Source organism: Apteryx mantelli, chromosome 3, assembly GCF_036417845.1.
Source record: "Apteryx mantelli isolate bAptMan1 chromosome 3, bAptMan1.hap1, whole genome shotgun sequence".
NCBI lineage: Eukaryota > Metazoa > Chordata > Aves > Apterygiformes > Apterygidae > Apteryx > Apteryx mantelli.
The window spans coordinates 101,079,544-101,093,463 of NC_089980.1; the positions used below are offsets into that span (position 1 = coordinate 101,079,544).

The 13,920-nt window shown below is 40.0% G+C and overlaps 1 protein-coding gene across 8 annotated transcripts in view; it reads left to right on the forward strand.

The window, feature by feature from the left end:
* Nucleotides 1-13,920, forward strand: part of IBTK (inhibitor of Bruton tyrosine kinase) — a 68,937-nt gene that overhangs the window by 44,995 nt on the left and 10,022 nt on the right. For 6 of the 8 annotated variants that reach the window (XM_067294059.1, XM_013948968.2, XM_067294061.1 and 3 more), the window contains 3 exons: nucleotides 4,314-4,460; nucleotides 12,774-12,842; nucleotides 12,940-13,072. In XM_067294059.1, coding sequence (XP_067150160.1) covers nucleotides 4,314-4,460; nucleotides 12,774-12,842; nucleotides 12,940-13,072 — 349 coding nt within the window. Of the gene's footprint in view, nucleotides 1-4,313; nucleotides 4,461-6,799; nucleotides 6,882-10,351; nucleotides 10,399-12,773; nucleotides 12,843-12,939; nucleotides 13,073-13,920 lie in introns of those variants that run through there. The other 2 variants (XR_010883802.1, XR_010883803.1) reach the window with 2 other exon arrangements.

Genomic DNA, 13,920 nt, shown 5'->3' on the forward strand with positions numbered 1-13,920 from the left:
ATTTACTCCCTCCTGCCTCCCCTTGCCTTCCTTCCCCCTCCCTCCCACCCTCCACCCCCCAAAAAAGTTATCCTGATGTAACCTTGGGTGAAGTGGACTATTTTTTTGTCTTGAAGGTAGACAGGTAGAGTCTGAATCCTTAACTACAAAGTAACTCATTCAGACAACTGAACTGTAACTGGTACATTTACAGTGGGAGAAACCTGTTTTCTCACACTGTAGGATTTGTCTTACTGAATTCTCATGAGTGGATGAATTTCAGAATCCTTAACATGGATCACCTGGAACGCTCCAAAGAACACCATACTTCCTTTACATAGGGTTCACTTGATATTGCAGGTCAAGGAGCAAATTGATTATTTGGCTTAGTTACTGGAGGTGTCACAGGACAACTATAGATTTGATTTGATTTAAAAATTTGCACAGAGAGACTCACAGTTGATTCAGATGGTGATCAACACAAGGAAAATTGAGTTTTACTGTCCCTTATTACATAAAAAAAAATATTCCAGCTGCTATTTTTAATCTTATTGCTAATGTTACAATTTTGCATAAACAACATGTAACCCAACTCCTGCAGTGACAATATACTGTCTTGCCAACACCATCACATGGGCTGATTCACACACTAATTAACCTGTTGTGTAAAAAGATGGTGACTTTATAACATTGGAGACTGTGTTGCAACAGCAGAGAAGTCATTATCCGGCTCGTCACCCAACTGGTAGCTTGAAAGGGTGTCCACGCTGATGCAGGAGGGTGGCTGTAACTGGTTGGATGTGCTGTTACTGAGCTGGACCAGGGCCCGCATGTGTCACTTCACTGTCTCTCTGCTCTGATCTGTGGTCACTAATAGCACTTCTCTAGAGTCTTCAAAGGAACTTCCCCAAACTGAGCCTGCCATAGCTGATGCCAATGTTGGTGATTGCTGGTCTAGGCATTACATGGGTAGTTTCAACCAGTCATCTTAAATGTTATCAGTTAGTTTTCTTTTTTTGTTATACTAACCATCTTAAAGCTACAGTTCATGTATTTGTCTCTGTCAGACCTCAGGTGTCAAGGGAAGACTATAAGAGAGCTCCTCTACAGGAGGATGTACCTATGGGTGTCTCCAACATCCATATACAACTTTTAAATACAACAAAGCCTGAATTAGGCTTTGCAGGACATTGTGTAGCTTATCTACTTATTCAGCTTTGTGCAAGAGGTTGGTTTTGGTTCCTGAAGGCCTATTTATCAATTTAAGATAAATGGCTTTTTAGGGCAAGTATCTGTTGTCAGTTGACTTAAGCACATGAGCTTAGATGCCTCAAGTTAGGTAATTTACTTCTGCATACAGAAAATAGGAAGAGCAGCTCTGCTAAAGGGCATTTAAAAAATACACAGCGTAAGTTCCTTAGTTTGATATCTGAATAGGCTGACTATTCATACTATTCACCTACTCTCTCTACCAATTGAGCATAGTTCAATTTTAAACTACTAATTGCCTACGAACTGTTGCTTACACTTTAAAAGCAAGCGTGGACTTACTTGGAATATGCTTAGATAACTCTAGAAAATGTATTGTATCCTTAAGGTTCTGGTTAAATGGTTTTTGAAAGTAGCAGGGCTCTACTGAGCTATGTAAACAATCTTAAGTGAAAGGCCAATGTGTACTTTTGGAGGACAGAATCCAATTTAATGTTCATGTGGTCACATATGATTCTAAACGTTCCTCTGCAGCATTCCTCTGGCTGCTAATCTGGAAAATGGTGATGGCCCAAGAGTTCAAGCGAAGAATCAGTGAGGAGTATGCGAATATTTCAAATTATGCCTAGCTGTTGGTAAAGAGCATTTGTTAAATGAACCTTACGCTGTTTTAGGCAAGCCGTAGATTGTTTGATTGCCTCTGCTAGTTGTGCAAACTAGTTTTTGTATATAAAGTAGAATGATAAATACTCATCTGCTCTAATATCATATTTGCAAAGTTCTATTCTGTAAATTCAAAATGGACTGTTAGAGTGCTACTGGCAACAGACTGAGCTTTCCATGCATGCAGTATATTGAAAACCATAGAACTTGTGTTCCAGTGAAATAAGATACTCATCTTGGATATGCAGCAAGAACACTTGCCAGAAGGGTGTGGGACCTTCCGGCTCCTTTTTGGTTGACTAAAAGACAAAGTATATCGTACAAAATGCTCTATCTTTTCTGCCAAAATAAACCTCCAATTTCATAGTTTGGGGGGGACTGAAGCTACACTACATCCTTTTAAGAATGGTGGAAGGAAGGAAGAAAAAAAGTTCACACTGGGAATACTTTGAAAGTATGTCATGCAGGAAAAGACAGATACTAACCTTACTAGTTTTCCAAACCTGTTTTGATCCTTCTTGTTATTCAGGAGAGCGTATGGCCTTTCAAGAACAGAGGAATAAAGCAGTTTAAAGTTTCTTTCTTGAGACTTAATATATATGATACTTGTGTATTTTAACATCTAGGTCTTCAGTTTGTCAGTATTTAGGTAGGAATAATGCTACATGAGGCAAGACGAGCTTAAATTTTGAGAGGAAAAATCATATCAGTGAAAAACATTTTAAGCCATCAGCACTGTGTTGGGTAGGCTCACAAGTTGAGAATGACAGAGGTTTTTCTTTGTGCTATGTTGCAGCAGGATGTGATTGCAGTACAGAAGTTCATGACAACAAGTAGGCTACTTAGCCGGAGAGGATTCTCTGACAGCAGATCCCAAGGGAACCATATGCCAACAGGGGGTAGTAAAAGCTTGGGGAAGTTCTGGTCAAACACTTGCCCAGACTCTTGTATGCCAGATGGCAGTGGGCATAGGGGATGTGCAGAATGACTCCCAAGCCTCTGCAACTGGAAGATTCCCGTTCTGCTTTTTATTCCTTTTGAACCACTCGTGCGGTATATGAGAAACTTAAGGCCAGGTGGTCTGACATAAGGCTTCATGTACAGTATTCGGATGCTTTTGTTGCAGCGTTTTAGAGCTCTCCTGCAAAGCAAAAATTGAAATTTCATAATGTTTGCTATCCTAATTTGTATAGCAGATAAAGGTAGTTTGAAAGTCTTCAGTTTGGATGTTTCCCTCCTTATAGTAGTTGCATAGACAGTAAGCGTTGTATAGGCAGCTTGTTTTACATCAACAGTATTTACAATTGATCTGTTATTTCTTTGTGTAGATAATGAGCAGATCTGTTCTTATATTTTGTGTGTTTGATGTTTTGTGAATAGCTCTCTGAAATGAGTGGGACTGCTGTGGTTAGTGAAGTTAAATAGATGCAAATATCTGAAGAACTAAACCCAATATCTTGATGGGGTAGTGGAGAAACTGATGGTAATTTTCCTGATTTCTGTAAGCAAAAAAGCTTTGGGATGAAAATGTGTTGAGAATAGCTACTGTTCTAAATTGCTATATTTTCATACTTGGAGCTGTTTTATTTTTGAAAGATAATGTGCAGGCACTAGTTCAGTAGCAGTGCACATTATACTTATGCAAGTAAAACAAAAGGAAGCTCATCGGACAGTTTTACAAATCTCACTGTGGAGTAAGGGATTTATAGAGCCTCCAGCAGGTTTGAGTAACTCAGTGTCTTCAGGAAAGAGGCTCAGGTATACTTGACTTGCATGGTGACATGCTGTAACACTTTCAACAAAAGAATTAGAGCATTGCGCAATTTATCTGGACACTTTTCAAGGATTAATGCTTTTAGGGAAGATGCAGCTTGTCTGAGACAGGGTGTCTATGAAAATTATATGCTTTTTTTAAAAGGATAGACTAGAGGGAGAAAGGAGGGGGAACTTTTTTCCTCGTAATGAAAGTCCATACTGTTTATTTTTCTATTCTCATAGATACTTATTTTACAGAGAATATTTGCAGCAGTACAACCTATGAACAGGGTGGGGATAGTATTGAAACTTGGGGTGACTAGGAGTTGCGCTGCTTGCTATTCAAAAATACAAAGTGAAGTCTGTCTTCAAGAGTCTTCCATCCTGTGCATCCTAGGCTGCTATCATTTCTTGAACTTTTGGAATTTAGGTCCTGTTTAACAGCTGTGTTTGTTAATTCTAACAAAGTCAAATATGCATACTTAACCTCAGAGAGCTGAAATTATCTGATGTTTACCCATTTGACCCAAAGTGAGTTCTTTTAGCAGATGGGGACTAGCAGGCATAATGGTGAGATACAAAAGCTAAGTAATACTGTATTTTCTAACTCAAAAGATCCTTGCCACTATCTGAAATATGGGATGGGATTTTGGAAAAATGCAAGTATAAAATGAGTGGCCTTCTGTTTTGTTTTTGTTTTTTATAAGGGCATCTTCATTACATTCTTCTTTGCCAAAGTCATTTCGCGATCTTGTAACGGAAGAAGAAAAATGTGCGAGTAATTCACCAGGTACTGGTATCAAAAGAGCTGGGTATAAAGGAACTGAGGATCCACCAATCCACAACCCCATAAGGTAAGAGAGCTTTTCCTAATTATGTATAATAATTTTTTTCTTTAGTGATTGACAGTTCTGCAAGAACCACAATAATTTAAAAAATTCTGCTGAAGAGAAGATGAAAGAACGTGTTTTTAGTTTTTAATCCTGTGAGTATTATTTTAGTGGCTCTGTTAATGGGATTTATGAATAAATACTACTATGAATAGGAGATTATTAGAAACGAAGACTGAAGTAATTTAATGCTCCCAATGGTGTTTTGTTTGTAATTTGAAGTATTTGCATCTGAGTGTGTGTGTGTATGTATGTATACACACATATATGTATATCTAAAAATGATTATACCTAAATTTTCTAACCTCTGTAGAAATTAGATTTTCTGTAGCATTTAGGTATGGCATATGTGAATCTGAGTTTGCTTAGGAGTGTTTCTATGTGACCACTGGGAGCATAAAATCAGTTTATTCAGACACAGTTCTGGCGTTTTCTGATCTAAGCTTTCTTATGAGCTGATTGATCCATTAAAAATTGTACCTAAACAATTGAGAAGGCTTACTGAAATATTGATGCATTGCTTAAAAATTGGTGTATTGTAATTATTAGGGAAGTGTTTGTAATTCTAAGGACAAAAGTAGCATATTCTGAGGTGCATGTAAATTATCATTGTCTAATAACTAGATATATATTGCTCTTCAGTTAAATTGTTTTAGCCTTGCACCCTCTTGCTACCTCCAATAAAACCTCCATTTTGGGATAAAATAATTATCTAAGTTTTGAGGAAAGAAACCTCAGCCTTATTTCTAAAAGTTTGTGTGACTGAGTTGTCCACCTACCTGCATCTCTTTCCCTGTCATCAGGAATTTTGAGCACTATGCATTTCCAACATATTTAAAAGACAGAGGGCCTTAAGAGCTTGCAGACTTCCCTACCTGCTGTCTGGGAGCAGCGCAAGCTGGCTGTCCTGCGATGGCAGGGGAGCCAGGAGCAGAGGGTGACAGCAGGGCAAGTGGGGCAGTGGCCTTGTTGACAAGTGCACAGTCCCACAGTTCTGAGCGAGGTGAGTAGGGCAGGCTTGGTAATGGCAACCAGGGTGAATCACAGTCAAGGACTGCCAGACAAGCCCATGGTGACAAGGTCGGGCTGGTCAAGGTCAAATCTGGAAGTCGAGGCAGGGTCAGGATCAATAAGGCTGGGCCAGGCATAGCTGCAGTGTAGCTCAAGCAGGGCCTAAGGTTGAAGGCCTGAGCTTAAATGCAGCTTCTGATCAAAGAGGAGGGCGCCCCCATGAGCCTTCTCACAGCTCTTTCTCACAACTTAACTCTTCACAGCAACCTGACCCCAAGTTACACAGCTGCACTGTGTCAGAGCTGTGCTTGAACACAGGCTGCCAAGTCTTGGGAGGGTGGGAAGAGTTTGCAGAGCCTGTTGGTGAACAGAGGGCCTTGACACCAATTACCTCCTAGTCTTTCATGAGAGCCCCTGTTCTCTCTCCATCCAAAAACAGTCCACCCTGTAAGGAAAAGACAGTTCTGCTGGGCCTTCCTCTTGGTTGCTTGCCTTATGTAGAAACTGGCCAGTGTTTCCCCAAAACTGAATTGCATTTTGTCCTATTGGTAGATAAAGAACAAAGCAAGGGGAGAAGATGGGTGGTTTCTGTGGGGGGTGGAGGCAGAGGAGAGGGAGAAGAGGGACTTGGAGCATGTGTGAGAGGGAGGGGCATTTGTCAGGAACAGAAAGCTGAGGTGGTTGTGAGTGGAGAGGTAGGACCATGAAGCACAAGCTATGGAAAACTAGGTATCATTAATTTCATTGCTAGCAGAATAATAAAGCTTTTCATATGGGAGACAGTATGGCCTGGTGATAAGGGAACTTGTATTGGATGCTATTCCTAGCTTTGTCAGGCCTGCTCTGTGATCTTCATAAAGTCAGTTTCCTTCCTTTTGCTTTTTCTCTGTCTAGTCTGTGTAGTCTGGCCAGTCAGAAATATCTCAAAGTTGATTCTTTGAGCTGAATCCAGGCCTAACAAGCTAGCTGTCTGAAAATGATACATTAAGATACTAGGAGCCTAGATGACTAGATTGACTGTAGTCAGTGGGAAAAGAGGGCACTTCCCAAACTATTTCAGCTTGTTATGGATTGTCTCTGAAGGTGCTTATTTCTGTCTATTAGTTGTAAAGAGCCTAGGTGACTGGTTCATCCATTTGAAAGTTAGGGGCTTAGTTTCTAGTTTGAGGTAATTTTATTCTTTGACTGTACAGTTCCTGTCACAGTAGGCGCTGATACTGCCTGTGGCATTCATGGTCTATTTTGATGAAAACTAATTATCCACAGCCTTTTCTCCTCCTTTTTATGAAAAGGAAATTGAATGTGTGTAGAGCATAAGGGATCCTGATCTTTTGATGTCGGACTTACTGATGGGACACTGAAGATATTTGCATGGTTGGTGTTCCTGCTTTCTCTTCTTTCTTTGTATAAATTGTGCAGTAATTAAACTGATGCTTTTTATAAAGCTATATTCTTTATTTCAGTAGTCCCTGGATGGGACTTTTTGTATGGTTGTGTAAACACTCTTCTGTACACTGTCACCTTCCAGTTGTCTGCAACCCTGAAACTTTCTGTTGATTAGCTATGTCATGAATACAAAGATGTGAACTGGATTCAGTCCATAGGCAAATTAGCTGAAAAGCTGGGCTGTGTGGATGTGGCTGCATTGTTTTCAGGGTCAGCTCAGCCTTGGGAGTTATGCTGTGCAGCTGTGCATGTGTAGTTCATAGTCCAAGCTAATAATGTAGGCCTGGCATGGCTTAACTTTGTTGTGGCAGCCTGAGTTGTCTTCACTATGTTACTCCAGGGAACACTGAGGAGTCTTAGTGGAAACATGTCTTTGTGGCTTCACATGGGAATGGCCTAGTTTTGGCATAGCTAATATTGAGCTAATAAGTAGTACATGACTCAAACAGTACAGCAAAACCCAAGAGGTTCTGCAGGAGACCAGGCTTTGTGTTTTCTTTCTGAGGAGTCATTAGATCAGGGAAGTACCAGACCTGAACTGGCTTAAAATGAGCAAATCCTCAAGGAACACTGGGGAGTTGAGTGCTGAGACACCTCAGTGGCTGTGCAGGAGTCAGGACAAGTTCAGCCAACTGAGTTAATCAGGCTGGTTCAGTACTGAGCCAGTTTGTTTCCATGCAGAACCACTTGTGTCTCTACATCAGTCTTTAATTTTCAAGGCTTCCAAGTTCTATATTTTTGAAGCTTTTTCCATTTTTCTGTATATCCCAGCTTCCCTTTTCCCTCTGTTCCATTTCTCATATTTTGATGCTAGTTGAGGAATGAATCTAGCATGTTGCAATATCTGCAGTTGATTTAATATCTGTACTAAGTGTTACTAGCAAGAAACACAGATATAAATATGCACAAAGAGCTTCAAAATACCTGAATTGCTTACTACACTTAAAAGCCACACTTAAATTGAGGGAGATGACACAAGCACTTAAACTTATCTTTTAACTGATCACTAGAGTGTGCTGTGACACTGGAACTGTTAATTGTGTGTTTTAAAAAGAAGTCTTATTTCGTAAAGAACTTTTATCTGTTCTGGAACAGGCTTGTTAAATATAAAAAAACTATTTAAATTAGTTTGTACGGTTGTGCTGTGAGTTCTTTGGATTGTAGCTGTCAAATGGGGCAGGCAGGTAGGGGTTACTGTCAAACATGCATGTAGGTAGGCATTATTAGAGCAGGTGGAAGAAGAGATAAATCTGGGAGATGACACCAGAATAAGGTCATTTAGTAAGTTGTACAAACATGCTCTTAACACCTGTCCATCCTCCCTGCCCCAATAAAAAGTTCCTTCATCTCCTTTTCTCCTTCCTTCCTTTTCTTTGTTTCTTTCCTGATTTTTATTATCTTATTATCTTTTTTCTTTTCTTGTTCTTTGTTTTTTTCTAAAGTGCATGTAATAGAAGCTGGAAACTGATTTATCTGGACTTCATCCTAAAAGTAGTCCCATGCTGTTGAAATCATAGAATAATTTAAGTAGGAAGGGACCTTTTGGTGGTCCTCTAGTTCAGCCTCCTGCTCGAAGCAGGTGCAACTAGATCAGGTTGTACAGGGCCTTGCCCAGTCAAGTTGTGAGTATTTCCAAGGATGGAGATACCCCAACCTGTCTGGGAACCTGTTCCATGGTTTATTCCTTATTCTATCACTGTGCACCTCTAAGAAGATTCTTGCTGCATGTTTTCTGTACCCTCCCATTAGTTAGCTGAAGGCAGCGATAAGGTCTCCCTTTTGCCTTCTTTTCTTAGGTTTGAGCAAACAGTTCTTTCAGCTGTTCATGTCATGCACTCCAGCCCCTAATCTTGCTGGTCCTCCCCTGGACTCATTATATTATGACAGAGTCTTTTGTATACTGAGGAGCCCCAAACTGAACACAACACTCTGTATGTAGACTCACAAGAGCAGAATAGAGGGGAAGAATCACTTCCCTTGACTGTCTGGCTACACTCTTGCAAATACAGTGCAGTTGCTGCAAGGGCACACTGCTGACTTATCTTCGACTAGTTGTCAACCAGGACCTCCAGGTTCATCTCTGCAGAGCTGCTTTCTAGCCAGTCAGGCCTCAGTCTGTGCTGGTGCATGGGGTTATTCTCTTCCAGGTACAGGACTTTGCACTTGTCTTTTCAATTTCATGAATTCCTCTCTGCCCATTTCTCCAGCCTGTTGAGGTCCGGCTCACCCCCCAGTTCATCTGTGACATTGCTGAGAGTGCACTGTCCTACCATTCAGACAATCAATAAAGACATTAAACAGTATTGGTCCCAGTATCACCACTAGTAACTGGTACCAGTTGGACTTTGTACACCTGATTACAACCTTTTGAGCTCAGCAGTCCAGTCCACTCATCTTCTAGTCCACTTACTCAATTCATATCTTCCAGACTGAATATATGGATACAATGACAGACCATGTCAAAGGCCTTGCTAAAGCCAAGGAAAGTGACATCCACTGCTCTCCAGATGTCCACAGAGCCAGACATATGATCATAAAAAGCAACTGAGTTGGTCAGACATAATTTGCCCTGGGTGATAAATCCATACTGGCTGTTCCCAGTCATCTTGTCCTTCATGTGCTCAGAAATGACCTCTGGAAGGATTTGCTTTGCAGCCTTCCTGGCAAGTGAGGTGAGACTGTAGTTTTTCTCGAAAATGGCTGCAACATTTACCTTTTTCTTGTCATCAGGAACCTCCCATTGAGCTGTGGGTTCATGTTTTCCTTAACTTTTTTTGGTGTTGCTAATAAAGAAGCCCTTCTTCTTGCCCTGAACATCCTTCCCTTGTTTCGACTCCAGCTGAGCTTTGGCTCTCATAACTCTATCCCTGTGCACTTAGACAGTATTTTTATATTCCTCCTTCATAGCCTGCCCCTGCTTCTACTGTCTGTATGCTTCGTTTCTGTGTTTGAACTGGTGTTCCCTGTTCATCTGTACTGGCCTTCTGTATGAGTGCTTGACTCCAGGCGTGTTGGAATGGACTGTTCTTGTGCATGGAGAAGGCTGTTCTTGAGTGTCAGAAATGAATCCAGATACCGTCTTTTACCTAGAGCAGATTTGAAGCAAGTCCTTTAACTTTCATGTCATATGAGGCCATAAAGCCCCATTCACAACGATAGTTAGAACTTCCAGTTTTGTTTTAGTAAATTATATTCTTGTGGCAACACTGTCTTTTGACACAGGCATGTCACTTCTGTAGTGGCTCTACAACTGCCACTAGATGTATCTATAAGTGCAGTCATATCCCTTCTTGTTCCTTCCTTTTGCGAGATTATAGCCAAGTTTTAGTCTGCTATCAGAAGATGAGCAGTGGAAGAGTCAATTTCAGTTAATTTTTTCTGTATCTATGCCACTTTAGATTATTCTTCCTTGAACCTGAGAGACCAAAACTGAAAGCTCTTCCACGTGAGTTTTGTCCAGTGTGGTATGTGTTGGCAGAAGTATTTGTTTAAAATAGAAACAACTTGCCCAATGTATTTTTGAGTCAAATTTGTTTTTTGTTTTTTTGGAGTTTTTTTCCAAGCAACATACTTCTGATATGTTGCCATGATCAGTGCACCCTGCATTCTCTCCTTTCTCTTCCAGCCGAGAAACTCTCAACTTATGGTTGTTATTAGCTTCACTTCACACAACCTTATATTTTATGCTTCTGAACTTTCTTTCCTGTTGCTTTATTCAACAGTCATACTGTTGATTATCCTTTGCTAAATTAATAGCGCCTATTTTGTGTCTGCTGGTTTGATTGCTGTTGCTTCTTGTTCCAACCATCGTTAACTTTAAGATGATTTTTCTTTTAATTAAACATTTATTTAAACAAAAATTGCCATCCCTTTCCTAGCTGATTTCACACTCGCTTTGTGTGTTAACTTATTCTTTAAAATAAAGATTATGTGGCACTTCACTGGGTGTCTTATGGAATATTTTGCCAAAGGTAAAATGGAAAAAAAATCAAGATGCTGGTGTTCTACTTGTTTTTTTTGTCTTTTTGTTTTTTCCTTTTTAACTATTATTTCCTTAAACACCTATGGAAAAAGCATTGCATATTAATGAGGTCAAACTAACAGAACTAGAGCTGTATAGACACTCAGTCTGGAGTATAGTAGTGCAGACTTGACTACCCCTGCATGGAGCTGTTGCTTCATGTGTCAGTTCTGTCAAAACTATGGAATGGTGGTTATCCAGAAATTACCGATTTGGAGTGCACCACACTTTTTTTTTTTCCTTCCACTCTATGCACTGTCTCACTGATATGGTCAGCATTACTGCAAATGGAGGCAAAGGATCATATTTAGTCACATGAACTGTGCTTTTTCAGTGGAAACGTGGAAATAATATAACCTTGCAGAAGGTGGTTCTACTGGGTTTGATCCAAGGGAGTGACACCTTAGGGAGCCTCTTTTAATGTCCACTATTATCCCCGATGGCTGTTGGTGCAGATATATATATATATATATTTTTTTTTTTTCCAAAGCAGTTAACATTTGTTTTATTTCTGTTCCTTGGGTAGTTGGCTGTTTGGTGGGCAAAATCCTGTTTTATTGCAAAAAGCTGGGCATGGTTCATTTGGATGTCATTTTTGATGATGGATGCTCCTTTTCATAGTTTTTGAAATCTTGCCCTCATCGCTTAGCAGTAGGAATGATAGTTCTTGTTGTCCTTGGAGTTGTGTTCAAGGGAAAAAATGTCAGGCAGAGAACTTAGCGGTTATTGGAATTCCCTTATTAGAGAGCTTTCTGTAGATTTTTCCTCGTATCCAACACTTTGTGGCCACTTAGAGGATTACTGAAAAGTTAAAGAAATGGAGACTTATTTATTGAAATACCAACACCATTAGAGTTTTGTTTGTGTTGTTGTTGTTGTTGTTTTCTTTTTTCCTTTTTTTTTAATGATGCCATAGAATATTTCAAAAAAAATTCTGTTAGCATTTCACCATATGACCTACACTCCTTTAGGGCTCTAGAAATTGCATGTTGCCAAAGAAAGAGATTACATAACAAGAATAGGTCCCTATCTTCCTATTGGTGAAGGATTTCTCCTGACAAATATACTTCTGGCTTAAATATACCAAACGTCTTCCTGTTGTAGATAGGTTAACATTTTGCAACAGAATGAAATGTCTTGCTGTTGAGAACTCTTTACTGGTATTTATGAGGATTCTTTTTTCAATCGCATTAATTCTAATTTTAAGCTATTCTTATGAATGTGGGAGGTCCTTGTATAGACCTTGTATAGATATGGGCTTAAAGAGCTGACTTACACTTGAGAAAATAATTTATTAGTACTGTTATTGTAGCAACAAATGAATGGCTCTTTTACCTGAAACGTTTACTTGGAATACAAGGCAGTTTTTTATCTTGAAGCCACCTTCTTTTCATATTAATTCCAAAGAGATTTATAGTCTATGCTGTTGTGCATAACTCGGTTGACTATTATATGTGTAAAAAAACAAAACAAAACTCTTAAAAAAAAAAAAAAAAAAAAAAAAAAAAAAAAAAAACCTTTGTTCAAATGCTCAGATATTAGGAAAAAATGAAGTTAATGCCTGAGCTGAAAATCAATGAAAGTTCTGGTTGTCAGAAATCAGCATCACTGTGTCTCCTCCAACCACAATATCACAGAGAGAAATTCAGCATCAAATCCTATGCCTATCTTCTGGGAGAATCCCCTCCACACACAAATTTGTAAATGGCTACGGTGAATTTGTAATTCATGGTATGATCCAGCAGAACACTTTGTCAGTGACTTCTTCCTTCCTTCATTCCTTCCTACTTTTTTTCCAGATATACAACCAGAAGTAGCCCAGGCCTAGAAGACCATGTTCTGGATTCTCCACAGCTGGAGAGTCATAAGTAAGTTTGACACTGGCTTAGATTTTGTATCTTGTTTTGTGTCTTGTGCTGACCTTGTTCTTGATGTTACCTCATGATGTCATTTACTTTTTTGCAGTCCTTGGTTAGCAACATCCCCGACTAGCTCTCCAGTAATAGCACCTGTCATGTTTGCAGCTATTGTAGAGGAAGAGCTCCAGCAAGAAGCTGCTCTTATTAGGAGCAGAGAAAAGCCTTTGGCTTTGATCCAGGTAAAGTGCTAAGTTACTACAGCTGGAAAGCAGTGCAAGGAGTTTCCACTAGCTGTTCTGGAGATCAGTTTTTAGATCAGTTATGTATTGATATACTAAGTATAATTTACATAATGGTATAAAATACAATTTAACAATAACTTCGCATTGCTGTTTGGTAAGGTAAGGGTCTGTATTAAAATCAAATTGACTGAGTCCATGATTATATATTAACAGAATCATAAAATAGTTGAGGTAGGAAAGGACCTCTGGAGATCACCTGGCCCCACCCCCTTGCTCAGAGCAGGGTCAACAACAGCAGGTTGTCCAGCACTGTGTCCAGTTGAGTTTTGAATATCTCCAAGGATGGAGATTCCACTGCCTCTCTGGGCAACCTGCTCCAGTGTTTGACTACCCTCATGCTAAAGAAGTCTTCTGTCTCTTATTTTAAATGGGAATTGCCACTATTTCAGTTTGTGCCCTTTGCCTCTTGTCCTGTCACTGTGTACCACTGAGAAGAGTCCAGCCCTGTTGTCTTTATTGCCTCTCATCAGGCATTTATATACATTTATGAGACTCCCCTCGATTCCCCTCAAGTCTTCTTTTCTCCAGGCTAAAAATCCAAGCTCTCTCAGCATCTCACTCTCTGTCAGATGATCCAAGCTCTTAATCATCTTTGTGGCCCTCTCTTGGACTCGTTCCAGCAAGTCCAGGTCTCTCTTGTACTGGGGAGCTCATGACTGGACCCAGCACTCCAGATGTGGCCTCACCAGGGCTGAGCGGAGGGGAATGATCACCTCCCTCCACCTGCTGGCAATGCTGTCCCTCATGCAGTCCAGGATGCTGTTGGCCTTTTTTGCTGCAAGGGC